The sequence below is a fragment of the Pseudorasbora parva genome, chromosome 5 (assembly GCF_024679245.1).
Source record: "Pseudorasbora parva isolate DD20220531a chromosome 5, ASM2467924v1, whole genome shotgun sequence".
Taxonomy (NCBI): Eukaryota; Metazoa; Chordata; class Actinopteri; order Cypriniformes; family Gobionidae; genus Pseudorasbora; species Pseudorasbora parva.
The window spans coordinates 29,635,443-29,655,694 of NC_090176.1; the positions used below are offsets into that span (position 1 = coordinate 29,635,443).

Sequence of the window (20,252 nt, forward strand, 5' to 3'; positions counted from 1 at the left end):
GAAGCTTAACTTTTATAGGAATTCTTGAAAGCATCGCTTTGCATCCGCTCCCGTTATTAATGCCCAAGCGGCGGTGCGCATGTTCCTTTCGGTTAGATAGACTAGTGATTTAAAAGCCCAGATACCGGTGATGTCATCACACTTTGATTAACCGGTGGGAAAATGTCCCCACCGTCTCATCCCTACTGTACATGCGCGAGATGGATGCGCATTGCTTAGTTTATCAGAGATAAGGACAAGAACGTAGGCTAGTCAAATGCAAATGCAGTCAAATACAACCTTTTTCTAAAACCGAAACTATCTCGCAACTATGTCGCAACAATAAGAAAAGAACAAACGGCATATTGTCATAACTTAGAGTTTACACCGTTCTGTTGTGTCTATGAACAGAAGCTATTCCCAGATATTGCCAGATAATCACTTTACCTCTAAAATACTTATAACAGAGTTGGATCGTCATGATTTCTTGCATTGTCTTGAGCATTCACTTTTTTGCCAGTTCTCTATTGTTAGCCTGGACGGCCCATGCCATTATTCTTCATCATATCGCCTTCTACTGGATGTAAAATGCTCTCTGCCTACATTTTAGAATGTTAAGAGCTACTTCTGAAGTTATTTTGGTGAAAGTAACTCAAAAGTAATACAGGAGTAATGTAACGCATTACAATTCTGAGACAGTAATATTGTAATGTAATGAATTACTTTTAAATACCAGTAATAAGTAATCTATAATATATTACAGTTTGGAAGTAACTTGCACAACACTGTTCATAATCCTCTCCAGGGTGTGGTTATCCCTATTGCTTGTACACTTTTTTCTACCGCATCTTTTCCTTTCCTTCACCTCTCTATTAAAGTCCCTGTAAAGTCAAAATTAAGTATGTGTTCTGAGTTTGTCAGACCACAGAAATTTTTTTTATTAACCATCCAGACAAATTTGAATGATAAAAAAGTCGCCAAGTAAATAAAATAAGAGATCAAAATCTTGAAAAAAGAGCAGTATTCTCTGCTCTCAAACGTTGGGGGCGTGTGTGCTGGCTGCACTGAAACCACCCCCACTCGCGGGAAAGCTACCGCCGCCGCACTCAACTGTCACCGCTACAGCCAGAATGGATGCTCTTAGCAGCTTATTAGTTGGGTTTACAAAGCCATACATGTTTGAGCCTATAGAGCCAGAAACAAACTTAGAGGACACTGACATATTCGATGACCAACATCGTTCCCCTCGATCTGCAACAGAATGGTAAGCATTTATTCCCTCTCCATTTTATGCAATTAAGCTATATGTAACTAGCATAAACTTAGCCATATAAAGTTAGGCTAGCAATAAATAACATAGAATAAAATGTATTTTGCCACTTTATAGTCACATATCAAACTAACAGCCATTATAGTTTACAGATATAATAGTTGAAATCACTTGTCTAAGGAATCATATTGATGTATATAAACAAAAAAACATCAAATTAGAGGGTTGCAGGACTTAGTTAATGTGGACTAACGTTACCTGCTATAATTATAACATAAGCACACAAGGAAACTTACACTCACTGGTGTGCACATAAACGTTACTGCGGAAGATGTCGGCACTGGCTGTCGGCGGGACGAGAGGATGAAGGCCGAGGCGGGAGATAGTCGGTTCAGCCCCATTCACCAGTAACAGCGGATTATCAGTGAATCCCAATTGTCTCCGACGAAAGTTTATAAAACTATCCTGTGTAAAATGACCACTACAGAGGAACACAAGGTGGGTGTCAGTGGTGATCCTCGGCTCTCCATCAAAGTGACTCTTCACAAAATAAATCCACCTCTTCTTGATATGATCGTTTTTCGGAAATTTAAATAAGGAGACCGATCTGTTTTGTAAGTGATCACATCCAGGTAATATGCATTCCCACGACGAAGGCATAGCTAGCTAGCAAACTGTACGCTGTAGTAACTAATAGTACTCGCGACTGAGCGGCAAACTGATGCAAATGTGTTCATAGAGCCTTAGTGGCTCCAGTGTGTCATTGACAGTAGAAGTGGGGCCAGGCTCAGAGGCTCCAGTGCATCATCCAGCCACCGTTTTAGCCTCGCCTAGAAAATACGGAGCAAAGCAATGGTGTGCAAGGTGTCAGTGGTAATCTTTTGGACAAGTCAGCAGTCTTCCCAATGATAGTGTAGCCTACATAACTAGACTGACCCTGCGTCCCAATTCGCATACTATCCATCTTAAATACTATTCGAAAATAGAATTAGTATGTCCCAAATCGTAGTATGTTGAAAAGAGTATTCCAAAGATTCCCGGATGGTTTACTATTTACTATAAGTATGGATTGATGGGCACTCTAACGGCTGATATTGCCCACAACCCATTGCGAGTTGGACAAGGATTCGATTAGATCTACAAACGCGATTAAACTGAATGTCAAGGATTTGAACTGTGATGAATCCGACGATGATTGACAGGGCAGATAAATGGTGACTTGATGCGCGTAACTAAGCGACAAAGTCCGTTAAAGATGGCGAAGTAGTATATCCCGAAGCTTGCATACTTTTCTGCTACACACTCAAAAGAATATACCTTTTCTTCACAAAAAGAGCACATTCTTTTAGGACATAATATAAATAGCCGAATTGGGACGCAGCATTAGAAACCATTTAAAGGCCTTTGCAGGTGTTTGAGTTAATTAGCTGATTAGAGTGTGACACCAGGTGTCTTCAATATTGAACCTTTTCACAATATTCTTTCAATTATTGCACAATATAATTTTTCTGAGATACTGAATTTGGGATTTTCCTTAGCTGTCAGTTGTATAAAACTGTAAATAAATAAACATTTGAAATATATCAGTCTGTGTGTAATAAACTAACATAATATACAAGTTTCACTTTTTAAATGGAATTAAAATAAATCAACTTTTTGATGATATTCTAATTTTATGACCAGAACCTGTATGTAGCAGCATGGGAGATAAACTCTGAGTAAATAACATTATTTTAGCTTTGAAAAGCTCCCACGCTCTCCTGTCTTCTGTCGAGTGCGGTATAAAAAAAAGGTGACAATAGCTAAAGATAGATGCCTTTTACTATGAACACGAGATGCAAACTCATGCAGGCAGTATTATCCATGTGACTGTACACAGACTGGCTCTATTCGTGAAGATCGTACATATTTTTATCTACTCATAATTTTCATGTAATTTCATGAACTGAAATAAAACTAATTAAATTAACTTGAGGATCTTTTAATTACCATAAATGTGAAGGTTTTTTTTATTTAGAGAGTATTCAATTTAATGTATGTCTCAAATTGAGAGTATAGAGTTTCAGATGTTACATAAAACCACAGAAATAAAGTCTTTTGAGCTTGTTGTTCAATATTTTCAGAAGGTTAAGTACCTAATTTCATTGAATTTATTGAAAAGAAAAAAGTTTAAGGCCTTATTTTATACCACATTGCGTGGAAAGTGCCTAGAGCATAGACTGAAAGAGAGATATGATCAGGGCTTATGATATGAAAAGATGAAGGACTTTTAAGAGAATATTAAGATGGGAGGGCACTGTTTGATGTAGCGGTATGCATCATGGCATAAATAAAAATCAAAGTCTTGATGAAAGTTGCACAAAAAGGAAAATACAGAACTAAACAAATAAAAGTTCAATCACTGGCAGTGGCAGACATAAGAGGTGCTTATGAATAGATGAGAAAGAAGAACCATATCTCTTTCTTTGCTTTGAGGCTTCTGCCAGCTGTGGCTTTATTCAATAAAGCTCAAAAACAAGAGATGGCGCATCAAAACCAGAGGCTAATTAATAATCCATTAATACCAAATGTGTGTGTGTGTGTGCTATCTATGAGATGCATGCATTGGGGAAACAGAAACAATGAAGGTCAAAGACTCAATTTAAAACCCTTCATACAGTTTGTCTAATTGGAGTTACTCATGAGCACAGTCTCAGGGGACGACCCTAATTCTCAGCGTTTAATACTCAGACCCAACAAAAACCTGACAAATTCCCTCAAATCCTTAGAGTGTTTGTGCCTTTCCTTTAGATGAAAGCCAAACGTTATCTAACCATGCAGGATAACAGCCTGATTTGGTTAAAGGACGCCTTAGAAAGCAGTGAGTGTGTATGAGTGTGTGTACCCAGAAGTGAGCCAAATCTGACAAAACCTCCTTTTTAGGACGTCGTCATTTGTAAAACGTTATAAAATACAGTAAATTAAAGGGAAATTCACCCACAAATGAAAACACTGTTGTCATTTACTCAACCTTGTTGTTTTTTGAAATACAAAGAATATACTTTGAAAAATGATGGTAACTAAACTGTTTTGGTTTTTGTTGTATGAATGGGAACTTAAACTATTTGGTTATCAACATTCTTCAAAATATCTTTACTTTTTTTGTGTAAAAATGACAAGACAAGACATTTTCTGTTAGGTTTAGGTTATATTTATAACAAACTATATACAAATAGCACTGAATTTAACCATACAGCTTCTATGACAATATTAACAATGAATATACACAGACGAACAGCACTGCCATCTTAAAAGATTTGCCTTTTGACCACAAACCCAAGATTTCAGCAAGCTGAATGACAACTCTTAGCAAAGACTTGACTCTAGAGTGCCAGCACATTTTGAAATGCATTTCTTGTAAGCTCTGATTTGAGCCGGATGCCTGGGAAATGACCACTGAGGGCTTGATTATATGCGTCACTGTGTCACCATGTTGAAAAGAGGAAAAAAAGTCCATGATATTTGCCTAAGGCAAGAAACTCGCTGTAATGTCAAGAGGAGTGTGTCGTGCATGAACGTTTGTATCGGTAGATGGATAATTATAATACCGCTGGCTCACCCCGTTTTCCGTGACCCTTCCTGAACTCATCCTCTGCCTCGTTAAGCAGCTCTGAATCTATCAGACTAATTAATCACTCCCTCCTTGCACACACACCCCCTCACTGCCTCTTTACCTCTAGTTTGTCCTGAAAACAACTCAAAATATGAATTCACAGAAAAAATTACAATTCTTCCAAAATCATTATCATCATCGTTCAATGCCTTTTGTTTCACAAATCATCCAATGATCAGGAGCTATCAAACTTACCATCCAAAAAAAATCATAAAAGTTTCAGAAAATTTGTACTTGCACATTCAAACTTGCTTTGTCATAATGTGACAAAAGACACATAATACATGATGATTGTATACATTTTTTTTAAATTTTATTTCCTTTGGAAAAACAAGCCTGTGGCAACAAGAAATGATGTCTTGCATGCTTTGTGAAACTTTGTGTGTTCAGTTTTAATCGAAACAAACTAATGTGTATCACAACAGTTTGGAAATTAAGTATATTCATGAGTGGGGCTAATAATACTCTATTACATTTGAAAAACATCCTACCTACACTAAACCTAGACCAAAACCAAAAGTTAAAATTAACTGATAGTGTTAAAAAAGTACATGTGATAGTAAAATGCATTTGCCGTAGCAAATCAGCAAATTATAACTGAAAGACCCCCTGTAACCATGTTATCCCTTAAAAACACATCTTTGATCACCAAAATCAATAGATACACAAATTACACACATTTTTACACAAATTCTGTTCCTGTTTGCCAAACTGGACGATGCGGCGGCAGCCACAGTGCACCAGAACGCCCACCACACACCAGCTGATTGTTGTAGAAGAGACAGGATGATGAAGCCGATCAATATATACATGGGAATGATTAGGAATCCATGATGATCGACAGAGGCTAATAGGCAATTTTGGCCAGGATGCCAGGGTTACACCCCTACTCTTTTTTGAAGGACATCTGGGATTTTTAATGACCACGGACCTCGGTTAAACCTTGGTTAACCTCGGTTAAACATCTCATCCGAAGGACGGTACTTTCTGACAGTACAGTGTCCCCATCCCTAAACTATAGGACCCACACAGACCACAGGGTGAGCACCCCCTACTGGCCTCACTAACACCCCTTCCAGCAGTAACAGTTTTACTTGTTTTAAAATCCAGGTACTGACCAGGCCAGATTCAACCCTGCTTAGCTATAGTTGGCAACAGGGGTGGGCAGTATTTCAGATACATGTATTTAAAATACGTATTTGAAATACAAAATACTATTTTGTATTTTAAAGCCTTTGGAAAAAATCTAAGGTAATTTGTATTTAAATACATTTAAGATGAGTATTTTTGTATTTTCAAAATACTCAAAATACTTTGAACCAGTCAACCTCTTTATCAGGAGCTGTTTTCATGCATCTACTAGTTCAGACTAGCCTAGAAATCTAGACGCACCCTAGCGGCAGCAAATCTATTGTGCCGCGAGTATCGTCTAGCAACTCTCAATACACTTCTGAGCTGTAAACGCCAAACTCTGGTCTGGCCAATCACATCGTGTAAAGAGTCGGTGGGTGGGGCTTAACATAATGACAGCCGAGTTGCGCGTGCGTGCTACTAGTTAATACAGAAGCTGGCGAACGGCGGTCTTTCGAATAAGCTTTGACCGCAACTCTGGAAGACTTGGAGAAAAGCTTTTCTCTGAGAAAAAACGGCACTGAAGTCATTCTTAAGAAGGGAAGATGTGTTCGGGGTACGACCAGATACGCCGACCGGATACGGCGAAAGTTTAATCTGTCAACTAGCTCTGCTTCACCTTCGTTGCTCTGGTTGGTTGTAGCTCTATCCAATTGCGTGCACGCCGTTCAGAGGGAGTTTGAAAGACAACCGTTTATCCCGCCCCCCAACTCTCAATACCCTTCTGAGCTGTATTCGCCTAACTCTTGCCGGGCCAATCACATCGTGTATGAGTCGGTGGGCGGGGCCATAATGACGACGGCCGAGTTGCACTTGTGGTTCTAGTAAACACAGAAACTAGCGAACGGCGGTCTTTCGAATCAGCTTTGACCGCAACTCTGGAAGACTTGGAGTTAAGCTTTTCTCTGAGAAAAGAACAAAGAACGGCACTGAAGTCATTCTTAAAAAGGGAAGATTTCTTCTGAGTTTTGCTGACCGGATACGGCGAACGTTTAATCTATCAACAAGCTCTGTTTCACCTAATGGTTGGTGGTAGACAACCGTTTATCCCGCCCCTCGGATTGAGCCCCGTCAATGGTGAGTTTCCAGACCAAACATCTTGATGTGGGTCTGGCTTGTCAGGCTAAGTTCAGACCAGACACGCCCCTCCCCCCAACATTCATTCACATAAGCCGCAGCTGTTCAACCATAGACCGTAAAAAAGTGTACAACCCAGCCTTGGATCGGCAACTTTACAAAATTGTTGGAATAATGCTGCCTTCACGTGCTCTGAATTATCGTATTTACGAGTTTCCTAGGTAAAAATGGCACATGAACACCCTCTCATTTCAAAAAATTAATACGATGAGCTCGTAATCACGACTTCAGAAGTGGGAATTATTACATTTCCAATAGCACGTGAAGGTGGCATTAGGTGAGGATGTCATGGTCAATTCTACTTGTTGATTAAAATAGCCTGTCAAATGTATTTGAAGTATTAACGTTACTGCATGTTAGGGACGGGTGATATAACCCCATATGACAATACATATCGTAGATTCATAGCAAGGATGTCAAATGTGAATCGATGGAACTTTTTCTAAATCGATTACATAGATAGGTCTATCGGAGTAAGCATCTGTGCAGCTTTTATTGGGCAGGAATAATTGGAATGTTGGAGTGGAAAAAGAAGCGAGGGCGCATGAGTTATTAATGACATTTGTGTTATTGTAACTGCCGAGAAAGGAAATTCAAATTCAAATTGAAAACTTAAGTTTGCTTTTTGGCATTCAGAATAGGCCCAGATAGATTTCAGCCTAATAGGGATACCTGCACTGAATTGCCAATTTCACATGTATTTGGTGTATTTTCAAAATACAAAATACTGTTTTTGTATTTATTTATTTATTTCCACACAGTATTTTGTATTTGTATTTAAATACATGTTTCCTCACAGTATTTTGTATTTGTATTTTAAATGCATTTCCATGTATTTATGCCCATCTCTGGTTGGCAACCAGTCCTGGGCTACAGGGTGATAACTGCTGGCTCAGTATACTCACCTTGGGCTTTAGAACTTGATCATTAACACCTCTGTGCCTTTAGGAATCACAAACAGCCCTTTTGTAAAGGAAGAGAGAAAATCAAATGTCTTTGTTGATTTTCAACCCTAATCATTTAGGGGTAGGCCTAATTACATTAAGAATGATTTGCACATGCTGTTTGCGTTTCTAGTGGAACTATTATTCACTTTTCTTTAAAATGCGAAAATGAGCTTGACTCCATCATTTGATGAATAACTGCTCCAATGATCAATAGAAAACATGTCGCTTTTTATTTAACAAAGCTAAAATACTTAAAGGGGGGGTGAAATGCTGTTTCATGCATACTGAGCTTTTTACACCTTTAAAGACTTGGATTCCCATCCTAAACATAGACAAAGTTTCAAAAACTAATGTTGGACGTTTGATGGAGTATTTCTGTGTTAAAAATACTCCTTCCGGTTTCTCACAAGTTTCGGCGAGTTTTTTTCGAGTATGGGTCTACTTGACGTTAAATAGATCAGAAGGTCCTTGTATGGGCTGTATGGGCTCTTCTCCCGGTAGGGTGCGCGCGCGCGTAACTAGAGGAAGAGAGAGGAAATGCACGCTGTAAACAGTCTCTCAGATGCAGATCCAGTCGTCCGTGAACACTTATGATGCGCCGCGCTCCACTTTATTCCTATGGGTGACGTCGAGCGACTTCAACGCTTCAGCACAGCATTCCGGGAAGGCAGCGCTGCATTTGAACCGATTTGAACGCAGAAATGACAGGAAGCTTCAAGGCATCGCTTCAGTCGTGTCGCAAAGTGGATTTCCACGGTCACTGCTGTCACAGGACTTCACCAAATCATACCAAAGAAGTGTGTTTTTGACAGAGCGGTCCTGCTTTGGAAGATGCCGGTGAGTAAATCAACTTCAAATGTCTCTGCTATTGGCTACCGTCGCATGAGTAAACATCAGTAAACGATACGATCGCGTGCTTCGTCATTCAAATGCGCTAACGGTTACTCCATTGTTGTTCTGTATAACGTTACACTATTCTGACTCTGACGTGCAAAACCATTTTGCTTGCTACCTCTAAGGTCTAGTCACATACAATAGTCCATAAACCGAATCATGTCCTCATAAACTGCACACAAAGGCCCCTAAATACAGTACATACCACAGAGACGGACATCCTGATGTTGCCGTTTCTCCTGTTCAATTTATTTCTCCCTCAGATTTGATTCTGGATCATTATCTGTATTAGCTGACATTGCCATGGGTTTCTCCACGCTTGAGGACGTCACCGCTTTGTCCAAATTCGTCATTCTTTAGCTCCGCCCACACGATACGCCTCCAGGCGCTCGGTTTTTTCCGGAAAGACTCGGTACAGCCTATATTTCTTTTATAAATATAATAAAACTAAAGACTTTTCGGAGATATGAAGGATGCAATACTACTCTATAGGTACTCAAGATTGACATGAGATTGACTGAAACTGAGTGTTTCACCCCCCCTTTAAATAGTGGACTCAAAAGTGTTGCAGCTCACATTTAAGAAAGTGAAATAAAGTGAAGTGATGTGAAACCCATACTCAGAATTTGACCTCTGCATTTATCCCATCCAAGTTAGTGCACACATTTTAGGAGCAGTGAGTAGTGAACACACACACACACACACACACACACACACCAGGAGCAGCGAGCAGCCATTCACTCTGATGCCTGGAGAGAGATTTTGGGTTAGGTGCCTTGCTCAAGGGCACCTCGGTCGTCTCCTGCTAGTATTGACAATCGAACCCGCGACCATATAACCATCCAAAAAGATATTACAATCCACCCCAGATGTACAATGCAGATGTATGATTAATAGAGAATAGTTAAGCAGCCATTACTGATGTGGCACAGGTGTCATGTGTTTGAAGTGGCCACGTCCCTAATGAGAATGAAATGAAAGATATATTTCCGTGTCTACGCAGATGCTCGTCATTAGCCCTTCATGCTGCTCATTAAGTCACTCCTCTCTTTTTAGCCGGTGAGCTCTGTGGCAACCTAGAGACCACCTGTGCTAGAGAACCATCAATGCTGCATTAACGGCAGCTATTGAGCTTTCAGTGTTGTTCTGGAATACTCTATCGTCATGGTGACATGACATGGCGGAGGATTATGCCAGCGCTCTGCTGTGGAACCGTTTGGGAGATTGAGAGGTTTAGAGAATCAGGGGGAAATTAGTGTCTGTGTTTTCTCTGATCCCATTTATTTTGGCTTCCCTAACTGTCACTCTGTAGAAAAATAAAAAGAAAGAGGAACAATGAAAACATATATACGGTATACTCACTATAACACATGGCCTCTAATGGCTTAGTGCGTCATTCACATTCACTACAACCAATTCACATCAACTTAATGCATTTTAATTGCTTAAAAAAACTACAATTATATAATTATTTTATTAATAACTGTTGCTTAGATAATCACCTATATATTGAATCAGCTTAATTGTTTTTTTCTTGTTTTTTTAGGAGGCACTGGCTTCCTAGAGATAATGGCTCCAATTCACACACACAGCTAATCTTACCTGTCCGGATAATGGGTTAGAAACGCACGCTGCTATTTATAAAACGGCTCTGATTACCATTGGATTACTCAGAGCGTGCTTCGTCACGACTGTAGTACGTCAGTGCATTGCTGAGACTCGATGGGAGTTCCTCTCTGATTTTATCACCCCTGCTGCTTAGATGTGATCCCTCTCTCATGGACGTTTAAAAAGATGTCTGACCCATGTGTCAGTTTCTCGCTCTCTCTTGTCATCTCCTCTCTTTTGAAAGCACTTCAGCCTCTCTTTTCTTATCCAGTGGATCAGTCTGTATTTACAAGTGGAGGTTTCAGTGGTGTTTCAATAATACTCGTCACTAGTTATCGTGAAATGTCCCTACAAAGGCATTTCCTCAAATGATAATGTGAAGGCGGAGAACTCTATAGAATATGTAAATGATGTGAAATTAAAATCAGTAAATTACAAACAGCCTCTATTAAAGGAATAGTTTACCCAAAAATGAAAATGTGATGTTTATCTGCTTACCCCCAGGGCATCCAATCTGTAGGTGTGTTTGTTTCTTCAGTAGAACACAGATGAAGATTTTTAACTCCAACCGTTGCTAATCGTTATAATGCATGTCAATGTGATGTATTTCTATTAGAGTAAAAAAAATCATTAAAAAAAAATCATAAGAATCCATATAAAACCCTATGGCTCGTGGCGACACATTGATGTCTTAAGACATGGAATGATCGGTTTCTGCAAAAAACTGAATAGTATATTATTTTTTTACCTCCATTTTTAACCATACCTGTTTATTTCAGACGAATCACATCTAGTATTCCCCAGCACCATTACTTCCGCCAAAGGTCAAAAAACTGGCACGATCATACACCCACACACACACACACACTTCTCATTAGTGCCTGGGTGGATCAGTCGAATGAGGCATCTACGTAAATATTTCTATGATTGTGCCGGTATTTTGACCTTCTTTGATGGAAGTAATGCCGGTGGGGAATACTATGAGATTCTTCTAAAATTAGGTTTAAAAAAAATAACAAATACTGTTCGGTTTCTCACAGAAACCAATCGTTAGTGTCTTAAGACGTCAATGTGTCGCCACGAGCCGCAGGGTTCATTATGGATTCGTATGTCTATGTGTTTTTTTACTCTCATAGAAATATACTCCATTGACATGCATTATACAAGCAATGGTTGGAGTTAAAAAATCTTCATTTGTGTTCAACTGAAGAAACAAACACACCTACATCTTGGATGGTAAGCAGATAAACATCACATTTTCATTTTTGGGTGAACTATCCCTTCAATAAACGTAGTTACATTTAAGAGTGATGTTTGTATACAAATTATGATCACATGATGAAGATAAGAGCATTATAACCAATCAAACATCCAGACCATTGCATTTTAATGAGCCAATTCAGGTGGTGGGACAGAAGTGGTGGAAAGATGCTGTACGGTCTTCAAGAGAAACACGGTGTGCAAATTGTGTTCAGGACTAATTTTGTGGGGGCATTTATGCTGTTATGGATTTGCATATTTTCTTAAATAAACGGCACTATCAGCAGGCCCCCCTTATTCCCCCCCCCCCCCCCCCACACACACACTGTCATAACCCTTTTTCCAATTATTTTTATGGCTTTTTTTTATTATTGTATAGTTCAAAAAAGAATTTCCAGGAAACTGAAGGGGGTGGTAGATAATAGATATGAAATGACACAAGCTAGATTGAAACTCATTGTCCCCAACTGTGCAACCATGCCGGAGCATGAGCATTCTCCACCAGGCCACGTTTCTGATAAAAATACATTTTTCCATCAGGAAATACCCTTATTTGAGTCTCTCTCTCTCTCTCTCTCTGTGTGTGTGTGTGTGTGTGTGTTTGTTTGCTGAATGTTTGCGTACATACAATGTTTTTTATCGATGTTCTGAAGTCTTAAAGTGGGGGAGCAGCCCACAGTATTATAGTGATTAGCTTCCTTCCTCTGTGGCTGCATGTGGCCAGTGCTGGAACAATACAAAACAGCTGCCTATTGAATCCAACCATTATCAATTCAAAAACACACTAATTATTATCTGATGAAACGGCTTATTCCAAACAATACATTTTTACATTTCTGACCCTTTCCCGTGCAAAACTTGTCACTGCTTTGCCAAGGAGTTGCGTTTGGTTGCCAGGGCATTGTAATGTGGTTGCTAATGTGTTCTGAGTGGCTGTTAGCATTCGGTTATGCGTTTGTTTTGAGTGTTATAAGTGGTTGCTAGGTATTGCTTCTAATATTACATTTATGATTTTTTTTTTGTCTGCCAGTCAAATATCATGACTCAGATTGCATACCTCTTCATAATAAGCCACATGATTCAATTCTTGAGTATAACAAAGATTAATAGAACAAAATAACTAAAATTGTATATAAAAGGTAAAATAAAAAAGCTAATTCAACATATTAATATATATATTATAATATAATATAAATACTACTACAATCACACTGTTATATAGTAATAAACAATAAAACTCTGCCATATCAGTTACACACTTATATTTCTGAATGAATGGTATATTGGATATTTAATTGTGCAGCTCATTTCCTCTACTTTTACATTAAGATTAACCGGGCTGTGATCTAATGAATATGAAAATATTACAATTGAAAAATGTATGTAAAATATACATGAAAATGTACATTAATATGAAAATAATTATTGTTTATTGGTAAAATAACATCTGTGCATGCTGATTTGCATGCCAAAACGCACGATTATTTCTCTAAATATAGAATTCATTCATAATATTATGCGTATATTCTTAAAAGTAACCCTATAGACTCACAGTCCAAATGTTCTGATTTGTAAAAATTATAGAAGCTATAATTTATACAACACTATTCTCTGTGTTTGTGTATGCACATGCATTCTTGTGAGAGACTGTGAGACAAAAAGAAAAGAAGAATGGAACAGAGAATGTGACTCAACCCTCAAACGCAAGGACAAAAAGAGTTTAACCAAGCCAATTAACAGGCAAAAAAAGGGTGCATAAAAATGTTTGAGCAACAATAGTGTCATTTTTCCTGAACAATAAAACCTAAAATTCACAGCCAGCCAGGAAACAAAGACAAATTGCTTCATGAGAGCAGGTGAATTGCTGAATCTCTCCGGCATCCAGTGGATTATAGCGTCAGTCCAGCGTTTACGCAGCAGAAAATAGACTTTCTCTCAAAATTCTCCCGTCTCCACGTCATCACCTTTACTGGGTTCTTTTGTTTGTCCATTTAACTGACACATAAGCAGCATGCAGAGGTCATTTTACTCACACGCACATACCTTGAAATGTTAACAAGGTTTTAGCTGTAACATGTGACTCTGCCCTAAAACCGTGGCATGACATTTATTCACATCCACAGTCTGACTAATAGTACTAATACTTCCCAGAGCATATACAGAGGGGACAGATGAGGAGAAGAGAGACGGAGAGAGATGGAAACAGAAGAGGGTGGCATGTTTCTCTCCTGCACACTCTTGTGCGATTTTAACCTCTCTGGCTCTGAGTTCTTCAAAGCCACTGCCTCGGCACACTGATGATAACAGCCTGAAATACAGCGTGACAATGACATTTCACTGTCAAGCTCCATCAGAAAAACACATTTCTTATTCCCACTCGAATAGTAAACACATCTTCAAATCCATCATAAATGAATATAAAAGCTTGGGTGCTAAACCATGCAATTTTCATGTGTTTGGACTCATTATAATATATTGGAGCAATTAAAATAATCTACAATGCCATCCAGCAAGCCCTCTGCATGAAAATACCCTCGTCAGTCTACACAAGGCCACTAATGAACAATTAACACATCCACTTTAAGTAGACAAATAACAAATTACACAGAAATTAACATATGCCTAATGAAACACAACAGATAATGAATCAAAATTAGCAACACAATGTGGAAATGCTAAATAAACATGATCCTATACATTAAGAAATGTAATGAAATATCAGCAATGTGAAAAAATAACCAGTGAATCAAAGCCTTACTTTCATTTAAAATACCTTTAACTGGTAGGTGGAATAGTCTGACGTTTTTTTTTAATTACTATTTTATATCATGATTTAAAGGGTTACTGAGGCACATAAATTGTCTAGTCCAATTCCATCTGTCTCGAGGTTGTGCCATCACTAGGGATGTGCTACTACTAATGGCACTGACGTTTAAACCGCAATTATGTAACCAACTAGAATAAAAGTAAACAAACCACTGCAAGACAACAAAAAGATATTGTGTACATCCAATCCCAATATGAATAAAACAGTCAAATCCTATACTGAATGGTGCTGAAAAATATATATGGAATGTGCTTGCCTTGCATTATGATCAATGTGAAAAAACATAAGCATTCACTTCATTAGCGTTAGCCACAATATTTCAGGGTTTTTTTCAAACCAAAATAATACCACATCAAATTTTTCAAATGAAAATTTAAAACTGCTGTCAATGAAAACACATGCAAGATCTGAAGTTAAATGAAATTACAATGGACGCCTTTCCACCATCGGGCCAAATCTCTTTCCTTAAAGGGGTGTCTAATGCTATTTCATGCTTTCAGATTTATTTACACTGTTAAAGAGTTGGATTCTCATGCTAAACATGGCCAAAATGTTAAAAAAAAATTACGAAGTATTTCTGTTCCAAATACATGAGAAAGACCCTGTATTACATCATAGGGCATTCCCTCACGGTTTTGGAAGCCATCTACAGAGATGTCTTTTTTTTTTTTTTTAGGCCACAGGGGCAGTTTAGGGGGATAGAAAATACGGTTTGTAGGGTATAAAAACCATTACGCCTATGGAATGTCCCCACATTTCACAAAAATAAACGTGTGTGTGCTCGTGACTCTTTAGCTCCGCCCACTGCATGCCTCCACGAGCTTGGCTGTTTTCAGAAAGAATCGGTACAGTGTATCTGTCTTTTATAAATCTGTTAAAACTAAAGACTCTTTGGAGATATGAAAGATGCAATACTACTCTATAAGTACTCAAAGTAAACATGAGATTGGCATAAACTGTGTGTGTTATGTACCCTTTATGTGGTTATGCGGTATGGATGTGGTTTCATTTTCCACTGTGAGGCTGATAATGGATTCTCTTTGGAATGTAATACAAATGCGTCTTTCATAACGCAGCAGTTTTCTGATTATAAGAGATGTAAATAGCAAATGTTTTGGAAGATGTTCAGATATTTCTTTTGAACACACATTCTACTAGCACGGTTAGGCGGTTAACCAACTTTTTCCGGACCGAGACCGGTTTGTAGCCGTGTCGTACAATGCTCAAGTGGAAACATAACAGATATCCAATTTTCAAAATACTGTATGTCATTAATATTTGAGCGTAGGCTTTTATAACAAATATAATGTAAAACATAAATGTTTTTAAAAAATATATTGAATAATATCATTGTCGACAATACGCAGCAGTACTAGTCTTGCACATCCCTAGAAATCAGACTGCTCCAATCATGTATTTGTTTTTGAAGGGGAATACCCAAATACACCACAAGATGGTGCCACAGCTTAACGAAAACATTGTGTTTTTATGCTAATTATGGCAAAAACAAAAGTCATGAATATGAAATGCTTGCGATCACTTAAAGTAAGCTCGTGTTCAGAGTAAAACCTTCATGTACAACCTTACAACCATAATTCCGCACCATGCTCGACAGTCGCCGCCATCTTTGACATAACCAAAGATGCTCTCCCTGTTAGTTAATCAATCTAATCTAATCCATGTCCGACTTCGAACACCGTTCCAGTCATTATCTCCAAGTAGGAGGTAGGTAAATCCCAATATGTTTGGTGGGTCTTCTGCCCCTATTAAAATCAGCCACAATTGGACTTCCAACTTTTCCAGCGGAAACGTCAGCAACTCTTTATATGGTTTCAAATCCCTGATAGATATACACACCATGGCTTTCGACATTGACATTACTAGCGTACCACACATTACTGTTATTCAGAATTGCACGAGAACATTCAACACTGTGTAAGTGAAAGCTTACGTCCAAACACCACTGCCTACATAATCAATCACCACAGTACACACCTAATGCCACTGTCAAAATCGAAGCAGACTCACCATACACAATGGTCACCATGGAGACAGGCATGACCAGAAGTCCCAGAAGCATATCTGCCACTGCCAGTGACATGAGAAAGTAATTGGTGGCATTTTGCAGTTTTCGTTCCAGATTGACAGCCATGATTACTAAAATGTTCCCAGTAACTGTAACAATGACCGCAATCAAAATCAACAGTGCTGCCCAGTTTTTCTGAACTAACTCCTCTTTACTCATCTCGCCGTTGCACCTTTGCCATGACAGTGGTTCTTTCCTTTCACTGGAAGTGCCGCTGATGGATATATTGGGCAGGAAGGATGCTTCTGTCTCAGCCCAACTTCTGTTACAGCCCAGCGAACTGTTACGGACCACATTAGCCAGCATGGTGTCTGCGTTCGGTGTCCAGGTGTCAGGGTCAAAGGGCATCAGGTTCGAAGCGGTCAAGATGCTTTTGGACACAGGTTTTGAAATGTTGGCATGCAAGTTCATAATGTCCCTTATTAAAACTGATAATCTGTCAAAAACAAGTTCAGTTAGAGGTGATGTATCCTTCTTTTCTTCATGGCATCTTCCATACAGCCATGAGTCCAGAGGTTTGCTTCATTCTGTCCTCTTTGAAAACACTCCTGAAGTCTTCCCGCTACTCTTTTATGTCATCAAAAAGCCTGAAAACCAGAAATGTAAGGTGTATAGATAAATTGTGGTTTCCATAATCCGCGCATCTCAGAAAGTGCAGTGAGTTGTGCCTGTTAAATGAGGTCTTCTTGCTCCTCTCTGTTCTCGTTGTCAGAACACAACAGATTTTATGAGCTGGATGACCTGCTAGTTGAGCACACGCTCTCTCTCTCTCTCTTTCTCTCACTCGCTCCCTCTCTCTGCTCTCTCTGGCTGTGTGTGAGCTAGCAGAGTCTGGTCCTCCTCAAGTCAGTGATCATTCTGTTCAATCCAGCTGTGCTGAGAAAGCGAGCGAGCGTGCGCGTGCGAGCGAGAGAGAGAGAGAGAGAGAGAGAGAGAGAGAGAGAGAGAGAGAGAGAGAGAGAGAGAGAGAGAGAGAGAGAGAGAGAGAGAGAGAGAGAGAGAGAGAGAGAGAGAGAGAAATGTGAGTCAGGGGTTTAGTGAAAGTTCCTCAGGTGTTCCCTCTTTCTTCTGCACCTGCATCTGCTACCAAGATGAATCAGGGAGTTAATTTAATGTGACAGGCGACACAAATACACACACACACACCACTTGAGGCCCAAAGAAAATGTGATTGATGGAAATAGGCAAGATTAGGAAAACATTCAGACAACAGTCAAAGATATAAACACATAAACTTGCCTTGAGAAGAAAAATATGCTAAGACAGAATTGTTAAAATTTCATGACTGCTGGAATCCATCTATCTGTCTGTATATCCATTCATTCAGCCATCCATTTTAACATCTAACTATCCCTCTATCCACCTATCTATCAATACATCTATCTTGTCAATCTATCCCTCTATCTGTCCATCCATCCATCCATCTATCCATCTATCCATCCATCCATCCATCCATCCATCCATCCATCCATCCATCCATCCATCCATCCATCCATCCATCCATCCATCCATCCATCCATCCATCCATCCAACTAAATGCATATATCTATCCCTCTATCTATCTGTCCATCCATTCAGCCATCCATCCATCCATCAGTCAGTCCATCTATCAATACATTTATATCTAAACATCTACATAATGTATTTCTCTATCTGTCCATCTGTCTGTCATCCATCCATCCATCCATCCATCCATCCATCCATCCATCCATCCATCCATCCATCCATCCATCACCCTTCTCACACAAACATGCAATTGTGCTATATAATTCAAGTTCTCAAGTTTGGGCCTCAAGTGGTGTGTGTGTGTGTATTTGTGTCGCCTGTCACATTAAATTAACTCCCTGATTCATCTTGGTAGCAGATGCAGGTGCAGAAGAAAGAGGGAACACCTGAGGAACTTTCACTAAACCCCTGACTCACATTTCTCTCTCTCTCTCTCTCTCTCTCTCTCTCTCTCTCTCTCTCTCTCTCTCTCTCTCTCTCTCTCTCTCTCTCTCTCTCTCTCTCTCTCTCTCTCTCTCTCTCTCTCTCCCTCTCTCTCTCTCCTCACCCTCTTATTTACATGTGAACTGTCTCATTACCCCCAGCACTGTGCCGCTTATCTTCCTTTTTGTAGTACATCTAACCTGGCAGTCATGTCTTGTAGAATAAAGGTTTACATGTGAATGTATGAGTCCGGCGTGTGGTGTGAAATAAAAAGTGTTGACCACAGACATGAGACTCTGATAATAAATGAACCTGTCAGATTTTGACTATCAATAGTTCACTTTCAATTAGATCTCACCTTCTAATGACTACTTATTGATTTATACATTAACGTTAGATTTATACATTTATACATTAATGTTAAACACTGCATGCATGTAAAAATAAATAAATACATAAATACAAAATACATATATATATATATATATATATATATATATATATATATATATATATATATATATATATATATATATATATATATATATATATAAAGGATATTTAACTATCTTTGTTGAAATAGTTTTCTCTAACGCAGTTATAAGGTCATATGGCTCTCGTGGTCATCCATGATGACTTTGCAGGTTCAGTCCTGTATTTCAAATTATGAGAATATTTGCAAATAATAATCTCAGCGCTATGACAGAATACATTTGGTCTTTATTCTGCTCGGTTCATTAGCAGCAAAAATGAAAGTTGCTGAGGTGCAGTAATGAATACGTTATGCAAATATTAACCTCACATTTTCAGCTGCATACTTTTCTTACCTCATTTCTCAGCTATAACTGTATTTTGGTTAACATTTTGTGATACAGTGATGCTGTACCCAAGTTATTAAATGGCAGCTGCATTTCTGATTTATAAGAATTATACTTTGTTGTCAGTGATGGCAATGATATACCAATAATAATAATATATTGATATATCAAATGTTGTATATTCAATGTTTCTTACACAAGGTAAATGGACATCATCTATACATGAGTCTTTTGAAGTTCCAGTGTCTGTATTCTCATAATAATACAGACACTGGAAGCGTGAGCTGTTGAACTGCAGACCCTCAACACAACTCCAGTTCACTGGACAGAACATCAGCACTAGCCCTCCAGCTCTGCTTTCCACTCAGATATCAGCAAACTCGCTGCCACTCACAGCCAGTTGTTGCCATGGAAAGGCTTTGTCGCTAACAATGCATTCAATGGGGAATGAGATAACCAAACGATAATCACATTGTTGCTTCTTTTTTGACCTATCACAGGCTCATAACCATGGAGATGTTCAGTGCTCGAACAGATAAGAACAAAGAGACTGCAAAGGGCAATAGCCATCTTCAGAAATATAGGAACAAAAAGAATGCAATACAGACCTATCAAGGTTAGTCTTTTTTTTTAAAGACACAGTAGATTATTGATGAACTGAAAGGACTTCAAAGTGTAAAAAACTCAGCAAAGTTTGTTTTCTGTAAATTAAAT

The 20,252-nt window shown here is 38.8% G+C and overlaps 1 protein-coding gene across 1 annotated transcript in view; it reads right to left on the reverse strand.

Moving 5' to 3' along the window:
• The window catches only part of htr2aa (5-hydroxytryptamine (serotonin) receptor 2A, genome duplicate a), a 32,859-nt gene extending 15,200 nt beyond the window's left edge, over positions 1-17,659 (reverse strand). Inside the window, exon 1 of the mRNA XM_067443821.1 lies at positions 16,734-17,659. Within this exon, the coding sequence (XP_067299922.1) occupies positions 16,734-17,202 (469 nt within the window). The 5' untranslated portion in view covers positions 17,203-17,659. The remainder of the gene's footprint in view (positions 1-16,733) is intronic.
• Between the last annotated feature and the right edge of the window lie 2,593 nt (positions 17,660-20,252).